The 16,209-nt window shown below is 29.6% G+C and overlaps 1 protein-coding gene across 2 annotated transcripts; it reads right to left on the bottom strand.

Annotated features, from left to right (window-relative positions):
* Window positions 1-220: 220 nt before the first annotated feature.
* LOC110630230 (probable sphingolipid transporter spinster homolog 2) lies at window positions 221-14,384 on the bottom strand. 2 transcript variants are annotated; one of them, XM_021777617.2, is made up of 16 exons: window positions 14,223-14,384; window positions 13,917-14,048; window positions 13,617-13,718; window positions 12,579-12,683; window positions 12,392-12,467; window positions 12,193-12,267; window positions 11,909-12,011; window positions 11,756-11,821; window positions 8,330-8,378; window positions 5,023-5,123; window positions 4,778-4,854; window positions 4,523-4,636; window positions 2,532-2,651; window positions 2,232-2,360; window positions 1,721-1,799; window positions 221-588 (listed from the first exon to the last, which is right to left on the bottom strand). In XM_021777617.2, the coding sequence occupies exons 1-16, from the start codon at window positions 14,279-14,281 to the stop codon at window positions 458-460; spliced, it is 1,518 nt and encodes a 505-aa protein (XP_021633309.1). In that variant the 5' UTR covers window positions 14,282-14,384; the 3' UTR covers window positions 221-457. The 2 variants fall into 2 exon arrangements, with proteins under 2 accessions (XP_021633309.1, XP_021633310.1); XM_021777618.2 differs by having other exon boundaries at window positions 5,023-5,120.
* Between the last annotated feature and the right edge of the window lie 1,825 nt (window positions 14,385-16,209).

The raw sequence follows: 16,209 nt of genomic DNA, 5'->3' as shown, positions 1-16,209 counted from the left end.
TTTCAAAAACTAATAAGTCCTTGATAAACATAGTTTTAATAAACTTCTATTCTAATTAATACCACTAAAAAAACCGCAACCTGGTGAACCAAACAGTCCTTAAGATTTCAGAAATTTTTGAGATGATGCCCAAAAGGGCAGAAGGCTAGAAATCAAATATGGGGGAACAACATTCCTCTTGTGAAGACATTATGCAAAATGGACAAACTAGAAGATCATAGAACTCAGAAATCAGTATTTAGTATGATTAACAACTGAATTGGCTATTCGATTCTTTTGGAATTCCTTTCACTATGTACAAACAATCAACTGTCTTTATTTCTTACAATATGCACATAATTGTAGAGAATAGTATACAATAACTTTCGCTCGCTGCACGTGGGATGAAACAGGCATGTTTTGTAAACAATATCAACCTGAAGCTGTAACTGAAACTGTAGCAAGGATTCTGCCATTTTTATGCTTCATTGAAGTTATCCGACATCTCAGTCCTGTCTTCAAGCAATGGCTCCATGCTTGCTTTCGTGTCAGCGGAGATATGATTTTCTCCATCCTCATCAAACATGTCCGCACTATTCAGAAAAACCCCTGTCCAAGGATATATGAATAATTTTCAATAAAAATGGGAGATTCACAGTACATATATGACATTGAACTCCCAATTCCATAGCACCGGAACAGGGATGAGATAATTAATGGATAGATCAGACACATCAATTCATTCTATAAAAACTCTGCATTCATGGTTGGTGGCTTGGTCCATTGTGGAAATGGTTTGTGGTAAAACAAGAACCAGAGTACTTCCTCAATATGTTGAGAATAGCTCTTTAATTAAGCACATAAAAGATCATGCCATATCTGAGAATATTCAAATTCAAATCTAACTTAATTTAGTCATTAATTCCCTAGCAAGGAAATAATATAGATGCATATTGTGCCAAGATAAATTTGTAATTTGCCATCCTTGTCTGGTGTGTAGAAAATCTGCAACCACGGCAAGTATGATTCACTAGAATCACAATGAAAATCCGACCATATTGCATTTCAATTTTATTGCCAAAACTTATCTTGGCAATGCCATAGAAGGGACAAAAGAAAGAAGAGAGCATTTTGAGAGGGTGTGGAGGGATGGTTGGATGAAGCAATAGAGGGAGGAAGCAGGGATGGGTGAAGCATTTTATCTTTGAGTTTGTGATATGTGGGCTATAAGAGAGAGAGGGAGAGAGAGAAGGGTGGGGGGATGCGGGGTCAAGAGTGAAGAGGGAGAGGGTACAAGTACAAGAAGGAGGTTCATTTCTTGCAGAAGAATCAATTTCGTTCTTTTTATTATATATTTCTTTCTTTTTTTAAAAAAAAATGTTCCATGTCAGCCTTTAGTGATTGAATCCCAATGTCCGGTTCATCAGCATTCTTCAGAGCTAATTTCGGAATTCGACTAGATAGTTTATTGTGGTGATTTGGAGAGTTCATTTGGTGAATTGTTAAAATCAAAGGTAGAAGATCTTTAAAATCGTACTTAAGCTCTTTTTGGTATTTTTGCCTGAAATAAAAGAAAATATTGAAAAACCAGAAACAATTATCCAAATTATGAATGTCGCTGAATTTCTACTTGCAACTAATCCAACTGTGGGAAGACAAAAGAGCCAGATATTCTATTGAAGTTAAGGGGCTTCCAAAATCACAATATGAGAGAATATAATGCTAACGGTCTGATGGTTACCTATAAACCATATTGCAGCTGCAAGAAACAGCACAGCTGTTAGAATGAGTGCTGTTCCCCTCCAATTGTTGATGTGATCCTGTATATGGCATTTGGCAAATATCAGAAATATTAAAATACAAAAAGAAGAGAGGTAAAAGAAATGGTTAATCTATTGAGTCTGTTTATAACCACAAACAAAACATTGGCTACAGATGATACCTTTGTCATGCAACGGCATAAAATCCTACTACCCTAAAGCAAAAGCTTCCTAAGGTGAATAAGAAATCACTGGTGCTTTACCTTACCTAGAGCAGTTAATAATCTTGCAAAAAGGATGATAGGAAATTATTTATTTATTGATTGAACAAAAGCAAAAGGTCTGTAAATTATATCATTAGAATGAGGGCATCAACAGGAAACAATTGGTGCATCTATCTGTAATATGCTCATCACATCATTTATTCATGAAAAAGCAACACGTCATAAAGTAAGCTTCAAAAATATGGTTGAATTGGATTCCAAAGCACACCTGTAGAACCCCAACGAGTGGTGAAGAAGGTACATCACCAAATATGTGGATTGATACAGTTGACATAGCAATAGACAAGGGTCTCAAACCAGGTTTGACACAATGCAGGCACACAAAATTAACTGGAGCCTGCAAAAGAAAACAGGAATGGATGTCAATCAATAACCTTTCGCTGTTAAATAAAACAGAAAAGATGTAAGCCAGCTATGCAAACACCACATGACTTTTTTTTTTCTTTAACTGAACACCGTGTCAGTTGAAATACTGATTTTCAACCAAATCACAGGATTAGCATATTACCTGAGTGGCAAAGACGAGTAGTTCACCTACAGAAAAAAGGACTATAAAACCAAACAAGCTCCTTAGACAGAATGCACTGAAGCAAAAGATGGCACCCAGAAATGTTGCTACAGATAAAAGCTGTAAAAGAAACAGACAGACAACCTTTTACTACAATACACAAAGAAAAAAAGCAGTGCCTTTGGATTCAAAATTAATCAATTGGTTAAAGAATTTATATCCCAGGATTATAATAGGGCTTTTTACCTTTTCAGGTTGAAAAAAAAAAAAATTTCTCAAACCCTGATTCGGAAGATTTTTTTTCCTGAATCAGGGTGAAAGTGTACTCTACCGCACTTTAAAAGTGCGGTAGAGCTTACCGCACTCTTAAAGTGCGGTAAGAAATAAAAAATAATAATTTTTTTTTTAAAATTACATTACCGCACTCTTAGAGTGCGGTAATGTACTTTTACAATTTGAAATTAATTTTAAAATTTAATTTTTATTTAATTAATTATTATATTATATTATATTAATTTAATTATATATTAAATTTATATAAATATGATTATAAAAATTATATTATTATTAATATTAATTATTTTAAATTATTTATAATATAATATAATATTTATTTTATTAATTATATATTAAATTTATATGAATATAATTATAAAAATTATATTAATATTATTATAAATATTAATTATATTATTTTATTTTTAATATAACATTATATTTTCATATTTATCATTTTATTTTATTATTTTTATTATTATGAAATTTTTTAAAAATTATATAACTAACAACACCTAAAAAAAATTTGGACTTTTTACTATTTTAAAATTTAAAAAAAAAATTAAAAGCTGTTACTGTTTCAAAAATTAAATATTTATAAATTAATTGTAATAAAAACAATAAAATAAAATAATAAATATTAATGATATAATGTTATATTATAAATAAATTAAAATAATTAATATTTATAATAATATTAATATAATTTTATAACTATATTTATATAAATTTAATATATAATAATAAAATAAATATTATATTGTTTTATAAATAATTTAAAATAATTAATATTAATATTAATATATCTTTTATAATATATTTATATAAATTTAATAAATAATTAAATTAATAAAATATAATATAATTAATTAAATAAAAATTAAATTTTAAAATACAGAATAATAAATATAAAAAATATAATGTTATATTATAAACCCATTTAAAAAAAATGTAATATTATAAATAAATTAAAATAATTAATAAAATAAATATAATATTATATTATAAATAATTTAAAATAATTAATATTAATATTAATATTAATATAATTTTCATAATTATATTTATATAAATTTAATATATAATTAATAAAATAAATATTATATTATATTATAAATAATTTAAAATAATTAATATTAATATTAATATAATTTTTATAATCATATTTATATAAATTTAATATATAATTAAATTAATATAATATAATATAATAATTAATTAAATAAAAATTAAATTTTAAAATTAATTTTAAATTGTAAAATTACATTACCGCACTCTAGGAGTGCGGTAAAGTAATTTTTTAAAAAAAAATTATTATTTTTTATTTCTTACCGCACTCTTAGAGTGCGGTAAGCTCTACCGCACTTTTAAAGTGCGGTAGAGTCCATTTTCACCCTGATTCGGGAAAAAAGTTTTTCCGAATCAGGGTTTGGAAAATTTTTTTTTTTTCAACTTGAAAAGGTAAAAAGCCCATTATAATAGGACTCTTAACTTTATTTATAAACCTAAAGTTCAGCTGAGAAGTTATTATTATACTATTATGTCCTTTTTTTTGAAGTTATACTAATCGGAACTACACACTCAGATCAAATCCTTGATTTCATTCCCATTCAAATGCAACCTTAAATAATTGGGACTTTGAAATAAAGAAATCTTGCCAGGCATGAGAATACAGCCTAAAAGTCAAGTCCTGTAACATGTATAACATAACTCACCTTAAAAGCATTAGAGATTGTAGCATTCATGCGATCAAGTATAATGCCTCCAGCTAAGGTGCCCAAAATTCCACAAACAATTGTAATCCCTCCAAACATCATGTCTGCATTACTCTATCAAAAGCCTCAGAGGAAATTAATACATCAACATCACAGACCACCAATTAAACTAAGCAATTGATGGCACCACACTGGAAGGAAGAAAATCATAAAATGAAAACAAGGCAACAATTAAGAATTAGTAGTTAGCAGTACCATATGATAAATATTATAACCCGCTTTTGGTCCCCAGTATGAGTATGCTCCAATGACAAAGTTGTACGATATATAACCTGCAAACTAAGAAATGAGTAAATAACCTGAAAGTAACCAATATAAATCATATGTTCATGCCATAATAAGAATTCTATTGAAAACATAACCAAGAACACTGAAGCAGTATTGGATAAATATTAAGTTAAGAAAGCACAATCAAAAACAAGAAGGAAAAGAGAAAGCACCTAGAACATTTACAACATAAACTCTGTCAAGCAAAAGCACTTTCATATCCCTTGAAATTCGTGATAACTGCTGTAAAATTGTAGTTTTACCCTTCAACCTGCTATTTAACAAAAGTGTTAATTAAGAATTGCAAAATGATTGATGTTGGGTATTTGGGATTAATGATACATTCTCTCTTTTTTTACTGAGCAGGATAAAGTTTAAAGGTGATCAACCTTCAACTAATTACTGGAAAAACAAAAATTCACAAAAAATGTAACTTGCAGAATTTGATAGATCACGGTAAGGGAACTAAGTTGGTCACTCCGCTCTGCTGTGATGCATGACGAAGAAAAGATTTGGGGTTTATATGCTTTGAAATGTGAACATATCGACTTTAAAAAGTAATATATGTTCTAACATATTGCAGTGTGCACAGTACTTGCCTCTCATCTCACTTAGCTTGCTGTGCATCATTCAGTTTTGACCTAGAGAACAAGGTATTGGAAGTTCAATGATTTTTTTTTTTTGGGAAAACTCTACATGTTAACTAGCCACTAATTACAGGCCCTTGGATCAAATTCATTTGTTTGATAAGGCAGCTGGTTTGCACTAGGTTCCTCAAGGAGAGACAAAGTGAGATATCTAACATAGTAATTTGAATTCAAAATCTTCTCAACAAAAGTTAACATATCCAGCAAGAAAAACAAGTTATCAGTTGCTTTGGTATAGAATTTTCACTTTGCTATGTAGCTTTTTAATTTGTCGAATTTGGAAAGTGATGGTCTCCTTTTATTCTTTTTGGTTTACCTACTTGCACTATGTTCGGTTCAATTCCAATTCTTAAATTTTTGAATTCCATGTTTTATGTGTTTGGTTGGTTTGAATAAAAATTAGAATTCAATTCTATTCAACTACATGGAATTAGTTATAACTAAAACCAATGCCTATCAAATTTGATGGAATTTGAAATAAATTCTACAAAACTTAACCAAGAATACCTTTTGGACTAAAATGTCCATGCCAAATAATTTTTTTCTCAATAATTTATCCCTTAAACTTTATTGGTTAGATGAAGACTATAAACTAGTTTTCTACTTATTTGCTACTATTATATCTAGACAAGTATATAATCTATATATATATTTTTTCTAATTTTATAATATCTAAACTTATTTTCTCTCATCAGGAACCAAGGTTGTTACACCCAGCCCCGTAATGAACCGATAAAGGTAAAGGGTTTAAGTCATCTATGGTTGAATCGCTATATTATTAAATAAATATTATAAAATTAATAATAATATTTCTTATTATAATTAATGCTTTTATATATTTTTATTAATTACTATTAAAATAACTTTACTGAAATTTTAAGATTTAAATATTTCAAAAAATAATTTAAATAATTATTTTCAATTATATGTAACAAAGACAAAATCAAAATTAAAATTTATAATAACAAATGAAAAATAAATATTACTATATTAAAAACCGTACAAAAATTTATGTATTTTTTTACAATATGAGATAATAAAATAATGAAATAATGGGATAAGCTACACTTTAGTCCCTGAGTTTTAACGTAATTAATGGATAAGTCCCTATATTTTTAAAATTGAACATTTAAAACTCTATATAATCAATCCGTCTAATTGCAGGTCCTTCCATCCATAATTCTATTAATCAACCAGTCAAATGAAGAATAAACATTTCAAATACCTAAAATACCCTTATAAACACTTACATCCTTTTCAATATAAATGAGAATTTTATACTGTGTAAACTACACTTTGATCTCTAAATTTTAGCATAATTGATGAATCAGTTCTTATATTTTTACAAGTAAATCCGTAAATCTCTCTATATTTAATTCGTCTAAAATTACAATTTTTCATTCATATTATAGACATTAGTTCAGAGTTAGTGGATGGTCAAATTTCTCTTAAAATACTCTTAAAAAAAGTTTATTACCTACTTAAAGGTTACTTAGTACCACTCAAATATTAGTACCACTCAAAAATAGTGGAAGCTGTAACTATTTTCTAAAAGTCTTGAAATTATAAGTATTAAAGTATTTTTAATGAATAGAAATTGAAGAACAAAAAGTGTTAAATTTTAGTTAAATGAGATATTATAGACAAAAGTTAATGGAGACTTAAGTGTTCTTTCAAATAAAAAATGAATGATCAAAATATTTAAATTATAATAGATGAGGACAAATCGAATCGATTATAGAGAGAGTTAAGTGTATGATTTTAAAAATACAATGGTCGGTCCATTAATTATGCTAAAACTCAAGAATTCAAGTATAGTTTATCAATTTAAAAATGATAATAAAGACATTTCTACACTTTTAATGACAAAATAAATGTAGGAACTTCTAATTTGGACGGACTGATTATAAAGAAATTTAAGTCTTTGGTTTTAAAAATACAAGTGTAATCTATCCTAAAATAATGTAATTTACCCTAAAATAATGTAATACTTTAATTTAACTAATAAAATAAATAATTAATAATATTAATTATTTAAATAGTCATTTTTATTTTTTCCAAATTGACAGTAATAATATAAGCATAGATACTATTACTATAATTCAATAGCTAAAAAATAACTGAGAACAAAAATGGCTAAGGTGGTGATGGGCATTAGTCGCTCACCTAGGTCTTGGGATTGAGTCTCATGGATAACAAAAGCATTTTTTTTCCAATAAAAGGAGAACGCTTTGATTTGGAAAACAGAATTCAAACCGTCCGAACTCTAGATTACCAGTTCGCTGAGTACCCGGCTGATTCACACCAATTTACTTCGATTCTACTAAATACAGGGTTTTCTCTCTAAACTGAACTACACCAAGGTCCTGGTTAAATCTATCCGACTGGCAGGTCTGGTCCGGTTTTAACAACAATGCTATTAACACTTTATTTATTATGTGAATCTCCAAGTCACAAAAATTTATTAATATATTTTTAATGAATTTATATTTTTATTAATTTTTATAAATTTACTAAATATAAAATTTTTTGATATAGTAAAAGTTTTTTTATTTTACCCTTAAGAGTAGTTTAGAAAATGAAAAGATGAATTATATGGAATTCAATTGAAATCTATATTTTAAGTTGTCATACCAAACAATGGAATTCATTTCAAATGAATTCTATTTAGAATTCAATTGAATTCCATAGAATTTTGTAAAATGAAATAGAACCAAACATTATGTTAGCTAACTTCTTTTTTCTTCTTCATACAGTTTTGAATTTAAATTAGAAGTTTAGTCATTATATAAAAACTGATAATGATATTCAATAGAAAGCAAGAACCACTCACTTTGAACCTTTAACAGATGCGTTGCTACCAATACCTTCATTGTCATCCTCTGCAAAGAGAAAATTATTAGCATTTGAAAAAAGAACAAAAAATTTCCCTTGCAATCAAAAAGGCCATAACAAAATAAAGAAGATATCTTCATTACTCAGAATCAGAGAACTTTTTTTTTTGGTTGCAAAATCAACTATTTGCATTGACAAATGGAAGTCACAATCTACAATTTCCAATGGTAAAAGGATTCAGTAGCAATGTCACCACAAAATGAATCTGTCCCCACACAAGATAACTGGCAAAACCTTTTTTTCCTTACTGCATGTAGTCAATATTATATACCACTCAGCTACAGTTGTTTTAAGGTGTCACAACTCACAACCACAAAGTCTCTTGTATCTAAGTCAAACTAAATAATTGAAATTCACTGGGCAAAGATAATGTTATGATAGAAGAATAAAGGGGTTAGGAAATAAATAGAAGGTGTTGAGGGTTTAAATTGTATAAAAGGATAGAGTAGAAAATAGTAAACTTAGCTAGGAATTAGTTACAGTGTAGTGGCAAGAACAGTTATTTTTAGAGATCTAAAGCTGTACAAATAACAGCCATTGTAACTAAAGGAAATCACTCCAAGAATTATCAATCTTAATTAATCTTTCTTTCTTCTCTCTCTCTCTCTCTCTAATTCTCTCCACCCTGCAATTTCCCTCCTTTCTTTCTCTCCCCTTTCCTCTCTTTCTGACTTGTTAGGGATCCAATTGGTATCAGAGCTTTGTCGAGGATGGGCATTACTTCCAATGAATTTCTGGTAGTTGCAATCAGGCACAGATCAGAAGCAGTCCTCCCCAGTTACAGGTTTCTCCTGCTGTCTTTCTTCTTCTTCTATTCTGCTTTCTTCCCTCTAATTCTTTCTTCTTCCTAAAATTTCTCTCTCCCGTTCTTTCTCCTCTCTTCTTTCTTCTTGACAGAATCTTTCTTCTTCTGTCCCTGAGTATTCTTCTCCTTCTTCCTCTATTCTTTCCTTCTTTCTTTTCCAGAATTTCTTCCTTTCATTTGCAGAAATTTCTTCCATTTCCTTCCTTCTGTTCTTCTTTTTCTTGGCAAAACCTTATTTTCACACTTCTTTCTTTCCTCTGGAAGACTGGAACCCCTTCCTTCCTTAAACTCTTGAACCAAATTCTTCTTGTTCTATTGTTTTCTAGTCCTTATCTTTTCTTCTTTAATTCCTCACTTCCAGCATTTCAAGAACTTGTTTCTTAGAATTCTTGAAATTTTCGTTCCTTCCTTTATTCACATTCTTCATCTTCCTACTTTATTGATTTTTCCAGAAAATTTCTCTCTTGAATTACCATTTTACTTCCTGAAAATCAGATTACTCTTCTTGATTTTCTTTGTTTTCTTGAAATTCTTGAATCATAGTGCCATATTAGGCATAAATTTTTCTTAATGGAGTTCAAGAAATTCTAGATAGAAGATTAAAAGAATGGAACAAGCAGTTGGAGCAAAGATTCAAAAAATTGATTCAGAAAATAGAAAATTTAGAAAAAAAAAGGGGAAGTTTTGAGCAATCAATTCAAGTGACAAAGGAAAAGATTGCAGTCTTGATTAATGAAAATCAAATTTTTGAAAAGCCTAATGAAGAACAAGATGTAGTGTGCAATTTCCAAGAAGAAAGACAAAGCCATTGAGGTGGAGCAGGAGCTTTTTGTTGACATGTCTAATGTAAGTGAGATCAATGAGGAGAAGAATGATTAAGATGGTGATGATGGGCAACTAGAGTCTGAAATGAGGATAATACTAGTTGAATCTGAAATGTTTGCACAATTCAGTTCCAAAACTGAGTTTTTTGCCACTGAAATTCTTGGAAATATTCTTGGAAAAAAAGAAAGATAAAGGTGTTATAAAAGGTGTGGGTGTTGGAAACACGTGGCAGTATTTTTGGAGCCAAGATGTTAAGTACAGTGGTTGTCATCCTAGAATTTTTATGGAAGATAAATGGGAAATAGCAAAAAGAGAAAGGAAGAAGGTTATGACATCAAATTCTATTGTGATATTGAATGAACAAGCACGAGAAATTTGGAAAAGGAAAAGGAAGAAAGTTTAGCATCTTCAGCCAAGCCTTATGGGTCAATTCAGCTGAAGCAGGTGCTGAAAGTTAACCTTTGGGGTTCTAAATTCTGGGGATTAACTGACCACCAAAAGCTGCTGTATGGGATTTTCACATCCTTCTGACTAAGTCTGAGGAAAGAAGCAACAAAAATTCATTTCAATTTTAAACATTTTCTTCATTCTTGAGGACAATAATGATTTCAAGAAGTGGGTAATGTTATGATAGAAGAATAAAGGGGTTAGGAAATAAATAGAAGGTGTTGAGGGTTTAAATTGTATAAAAGGATAGAGTAGAAAATAGTAAACTTAGCTACAAATTAGTTAGAGAGTGTAGTGGCGAGAACAGTTATTTTAGAGATCTAAAGATGTATAAATAACAGCCATTGTAACTAAAGGAAATCACTCCAAGAATTATCAATCTTAATCGATCTTTCTTTCTCTCTCTAGTTCTCTCTACTCTGCAATTTCCCCCCTTTCTTTCTCTCCCCTTTCTTCTATTTCTCTCCCCTTTCCTCTCTTTCTGACTTTTTAGGGATCCAATCCATAACAGATAATGAGACCCAAAATAAATAAATCAAGTCCATTCAATGAAGTCACAAGCTTATTGATTTTTCCAATTCAGCATGCATTAAAAGCATGGCTCTGACGCCAAGTAAAGTTTTTAACAGAATAAGCTCACAAATTTTAAAGAAACATGACTACCATTACAGCGCACTACAGCAGCCTTTTTCCACACATCAATCACATGCATTTATCATCAACTCACTAAGCCTTAACCCAAACAAGTTGAGGTTGGCTACATGGATCTGTTTCTTATTCCACCCACTTTAGGGCTATATCTTCAAAAAGATCTAAAAACACACCTAATTTGATTGGTTAAAACAAATGAAATTAAACACCAGGGTGATTTAAACCATGGGTCTATTTCTTTTCCAATTCAGCATGAATAAAACCACAAAGAAATGAAAAGATAAAGGAAGTGAATAAAATTTAACAAATTGCAGTAATTAAGTTTTGAGTGTCTGTTCAAGGTTCTGCATGCTTTTTTTTTTTTTTTTTTTAACAATACAACATGGTGATAAAAACAAATGGCAGAATCATTTGAAAACCAGCATTCTAGCTTAAGTTCCTGCATGTGGGCTACGAAAGAATCTTCCATATTGCACTAAAAAAATACAGGATATATCTTGTAAGCCTACAGTAAAAAGCAACTAATCTACCTTAAGGCACTTCTATAAATAAATGAATTACTGTTGTACATAGATTATATCAGCGAAGGCAACAATGAATAATTTCAAGAAAAGAAAAGATAGGAATATGCAGTACCTTCAGGTATAGAAGCAAGTGCTTCTATTGATGTCAATGCCTCCTTTGATTCAGTAAAAGCAAAACCTATTACATGTTCCATGATGAATAGAAAGTTAAAATACTCCAGAACAGATAAACTAAAGTGCAGATGATGAGTCACTAACAATGCACCTTTGAGTGGCAAAGGTTTCATGACGAATCCTAGAACAGCAAATGGAAGCATCAGAAATGCTTCTCCCCAAAATGCAAAGCGCCAGTTAAAATGGTTTCCAACCTAAATATTGAGAAAATGCAGAAGATGATGTTCACCATAAAATCCGCCAGATAATATAGAAATTACATAGACAAAAAGAAAATTTATCTCCCTAATAAGAAAAGATAATTGAAGTTGCAAACTGAAAAGAGACTATACTTGACAAGAACCTGAAAACAACTGGTTCAGCATGTAAACTTACAAATCCACCATAAACATAACCCAATGCCACTCCAGTTGGTATGCACATGTAAAATGTCGCAAGCCAGGCTGTTTTCTGAAACCATAAAGGAGTATGCAGTCATATGAATAGTTTACATATTTAACCAAGACAAAACAGCAAGTTCAGCTTTTCTAAACTTCCCATCTTGAAAGGTAAAAAGGTACAAAATAAAACATGCCTGAGCAACAGGAGCATTGTCATCTATAAATGGAGCCGCAAGACTTATGAAAGAAGCCTCACCAACACCAACCAGCCTAAAAGGCAATGTTCAAAGTTCACTCTAAGCAGCCATTATTAAGAAAATTGAGTATACAACTGAACAAAAAAGAATGAACTCTTTTGAAGCACTAGCAGTTTACACTTACATGCGGCATATTGCAATTGACCAAAAATCAAACGAACTACCACACCCAGCTGTTGCAAATGTCCAAACAGATAATCCAACTCCAATTAGCCTAAAAGGATTATGGCTGCAAGGGCAACAACAAACGAGAACTTATAAATCAAATTGTGCAGCAAACTGCAAATTACACCAAAATACCTATAAATACAAGAAAAAGAAAAGAAAATCAATATCTGTTTCTACATTGCTTCAATATTAGCACAATATGTATAATGATCAGATGCCAGTGAAGATTAAAATAGCTTCATGAATCTCCCATGAATTCTGTAAAGAAACATACCACTCACTTTTGAATTTCAATAATCTAACATGCATTAGAGTAAGGTACCTAAAACCCAAACATAACAACAATGCTTTCTGACATTAATAGGCACTTTAGACGTAACAGTAGATTCTGTACTCTCCTGAGTTCCAATTCTGATTTTAACTAGACAAAACTATGTGCTCTCTCCCTCTAGTCAAGCTTGTGCAAAACCATTCCAATTCACAAATTAATTCCATTTCTTCTTCTTCTTCTTTCCTTTTTTAAGACTCTAATCTTGAACCATAAAGTATCATACTTTCCTTTCACAAATAAAAGAATTTTATTTCATATAATTCTATTTGACAATTTAGGTGGTTTGTTTATCATCTCTCTGCATTCTTTCAGATTTTCTTTAACCAAAATTTTGATGACTTGAATAAAAAGCTATCATGCAATAGCTAATAATTTGTCTTGAAAAAATTATAGGTTATTTAGCAAAAAATTTAAACTTAAACTGTCTTGTTGGCTAACTTTCTTCTATTTACATTTGTTTTTAATATACTCCAACATAACACAGTCTGGACAAGACAGTGCCAATTGAATTTTCCTCACTATTTGAGAATCCTCTTATAGTAAGCACTCAAGAATTAGGAGGGTGAAAAAAAAATCATCTTTAGGGTAAAACATTTCCTATGAAAAGTTCAATTGTATCCTCATGTACCAAGTAGGCAAGTAACGCACAACTCAGGTGCTCACCTCTTAGCCAGAGAAGCAAATATTGGAGAAGCTACAAGAAGTCCAACCATAAAGGCAGATGATAGAACACCATCTTGGAAATTGTTCAAGTTAAAATCCCCCCTGAAACCAAAATATATAGCATGCAAGTAACTAAACCAAGAAACTTAAAGATACATCACGCTTATACAGCTAGTAAAAAATTAGATCTGACAGTTGCTAACGAATGCAAATTAATATAACTGGACTGCTTATGCCCTTTCAACAATGGCATTTAATAGAAAATGTATAGAAGAAGTAGAAGAATAGAATAGATCTTACTGAATTCCACTACCGGAATTGCAAATTCCCTTATCATCACAAGTCCTAATACTCCCATTAACTCCATTGCTTGCTATTGCTCCGCGATCCACATAATTTAACATATTTATCACGCAAAACATCATAAGCAACCTGAAAAAAAAAAGTTAAAATTAAGAACTAAGATTAGGGTTCACTAAAACCAGCTCCAATTCACCATAATCAAGGTACAAGAAAAATTTCCAGCTACTTCTACCATTAAAAAACTACTTGGGCAGACATGCAAAAACAAATTAAAGGAAGCAAATCCTAAAATTTTGGTTACACCTTCTGGGAGTGAACCATGAAGGAGACTGAGTTGAGTGGGTGATCGAGGACCGAGCCATTACTGAGGAGATTGAGGTGGCTTCCGATTAAAGGATCGAGTTAGCCTTCTTGCATACCGTACTTTAACGTTGAGTTTTTGGTTGAATTAATAAAGCTCCAATTTTTGGATTAAAAATATCATGATAATTGTGTGCTTTATTACAAAATCATCCTCCATTTTTGGATGACTGCGGATGATTTTTTTTCTTTTTCTTTTTTCTTTTTTTAATTTTTTTAAAATATGCTGGAATATTATTGAAATATGTTTACTTGCTAAGGGAAAATTATTATTTAATTTTGGTAAATATAAAAAATTTATTCATTAATTTATTGATTTTATAATATATACAGCTTTTAAAAATTTTATTAATTAATTTTAATTATTAAATATTATAAAAAGATGTAAAATGATCCGACTAATAAATAAAATTTTTTATAAAATTAAAAAATAATTACTGAGTCTTTTATATCATTGAAAAAAATAATAAAACATTAAATTAACTAGTGATGCTTTATGCTTGTTTAAAAATAAAAGTAGAAATACATTGTTATATGTTATAGTGTAATAACCTCCTCAAATTAGAATCATAATCGAACTGCGAGTCAAATCAAAGTAAATCTATTTTAATTTGTAGCATCTCTTAATATTTAATAAAATTTAATATTTTTTTAAATAAATATAATTAAAAATTAATAAAAATATATATATTAAAAATTATAAAAATATGAAAAAGTAGTGTGAATAAAAATTATAAAATAGAAAAAAAATATTGATGATCTGATATCTAAAAAATAAAATTTTTCTTTTATATGCTAGTGATGTATAACAAACTATCTATCATTAGGTCACTTGTTCCTGCCATGTTGATTCGGACATACGAGAATATTATATCCCTGTCTCATGCGTAACGGCATGTGATTTTCCCCGGGCGCGTGTAGATGGACCCACAAGACAGATGGGTTGATCTCCTTTTTGGGGGCCCAGAGGGAATCTGCTTGAGGGCTATGAAGGCTGGGACTGCCTGGTTGGGAAATTCAGATGGAGCCCGGTCTCAAGACTTGAGCGGACTGGACCTGGTTTGTGTGGGAGGCATGGGTCTCTAGGTGAGCTATTGTCATGGGTCTGGCTCCAGACCGGGTGAAGAAACCAGTGATCTTCAAATATTATTTAGCTTGCATACTTAATTGTCAACTAATATATATACGAATCTATTAGAAATTACACATAAACCATCACTATCATCTATATATTTACCTTCTCTTAACCCATGTAGTTATTACATTATAACTTATTTTATTTTTTTTAAATAGAGTTTTATTTTGACAAAAAGAAAAAGAATTATCCTTATTTAAAGTTTGTTAAATGTTTAGAGATTTATTTGAATTTTTTTTTTTATAGTTTTACATTCATAATAAATTTGCAAATGACTTCAAATAAACATACTTGAATTTTGGCTAATACAAAATTTTGTTTTAGTTATATATTTATTATTTATTTTATTTTGAAAAGGGTTAATTTTTAATAGTATAAGTTTTTTTTTCTAAAATAATTGTGAGAAAAAGTACTATGATGGTAGAATTTCAAGTTCTTATCCTATTAGATAGTTCAGTTTCTTTTCAAAAATGGAAAAAGTTTCCCAATCCCATCCCTTTCCATCTTTCATCATTTTCTCCCCTTCTCCATTCCTCTCTCATTTAATTGCAGTTTTGCCAATAACTTTTTATTTGAAATGATTTATTTTATTGAAAAAAATTTAAATGAATTATTATTAAATTATAAATTATATAAATTTTTTTAATTTAAAAATTCAGTTTAATTTTTATTTTTTTAATTCGATTTTATTTTTATTTTTAAAAATTTTAATTATTTTCATTTAATTCGATTTTAATAAAAAAAATCAATAAAATTTAACTAAATTAATTAATGAATAATAGTATATTATTTTTG

This window comes from Manihot esculenta, chromosome 13, assembly GCF_001659605.2.
Source record: "Manihot esculenta cultivar AM560-2 chromosome 13, M.esculenta_v8, whole genome shotgun sequence".
In the NCBI taxonomy this organism is placed as follows: Eukaryota; Viridiplantae; Streptophyta; class Magnoliopsida; order Malpighiales; family Euphorbiaceae; genus Manihot; species Manihot esculenta.
This window is presented reverse-complemented; position numbering and strand designations above follow the sequence as displayed.

Bases quoted from the DNA above. Each gene is read 5' to 3' on its own strand.
- LOC110630230 (XM_021777617.2), bottom strand. From the start codon at position 14,281: ATGGCTCGGTCCTCGATCACCCACTCAACTCAGTCTCCTTCATGGTTC. The intron at 11,822-11,908 runs GTGCATTGTTAG...AACATGTAATAG, and splicing joins GAAACCTTTGCCACTCAAAG to GTTTTGCTTTTACTGAATCA. The intron at 1,800-2,231 runs GTGTGCTTTGGA...TGCCATATACAG, and splicing joins CACTCGTTGGGGTTCTACAG to GATCACATCAACAATTGGAG.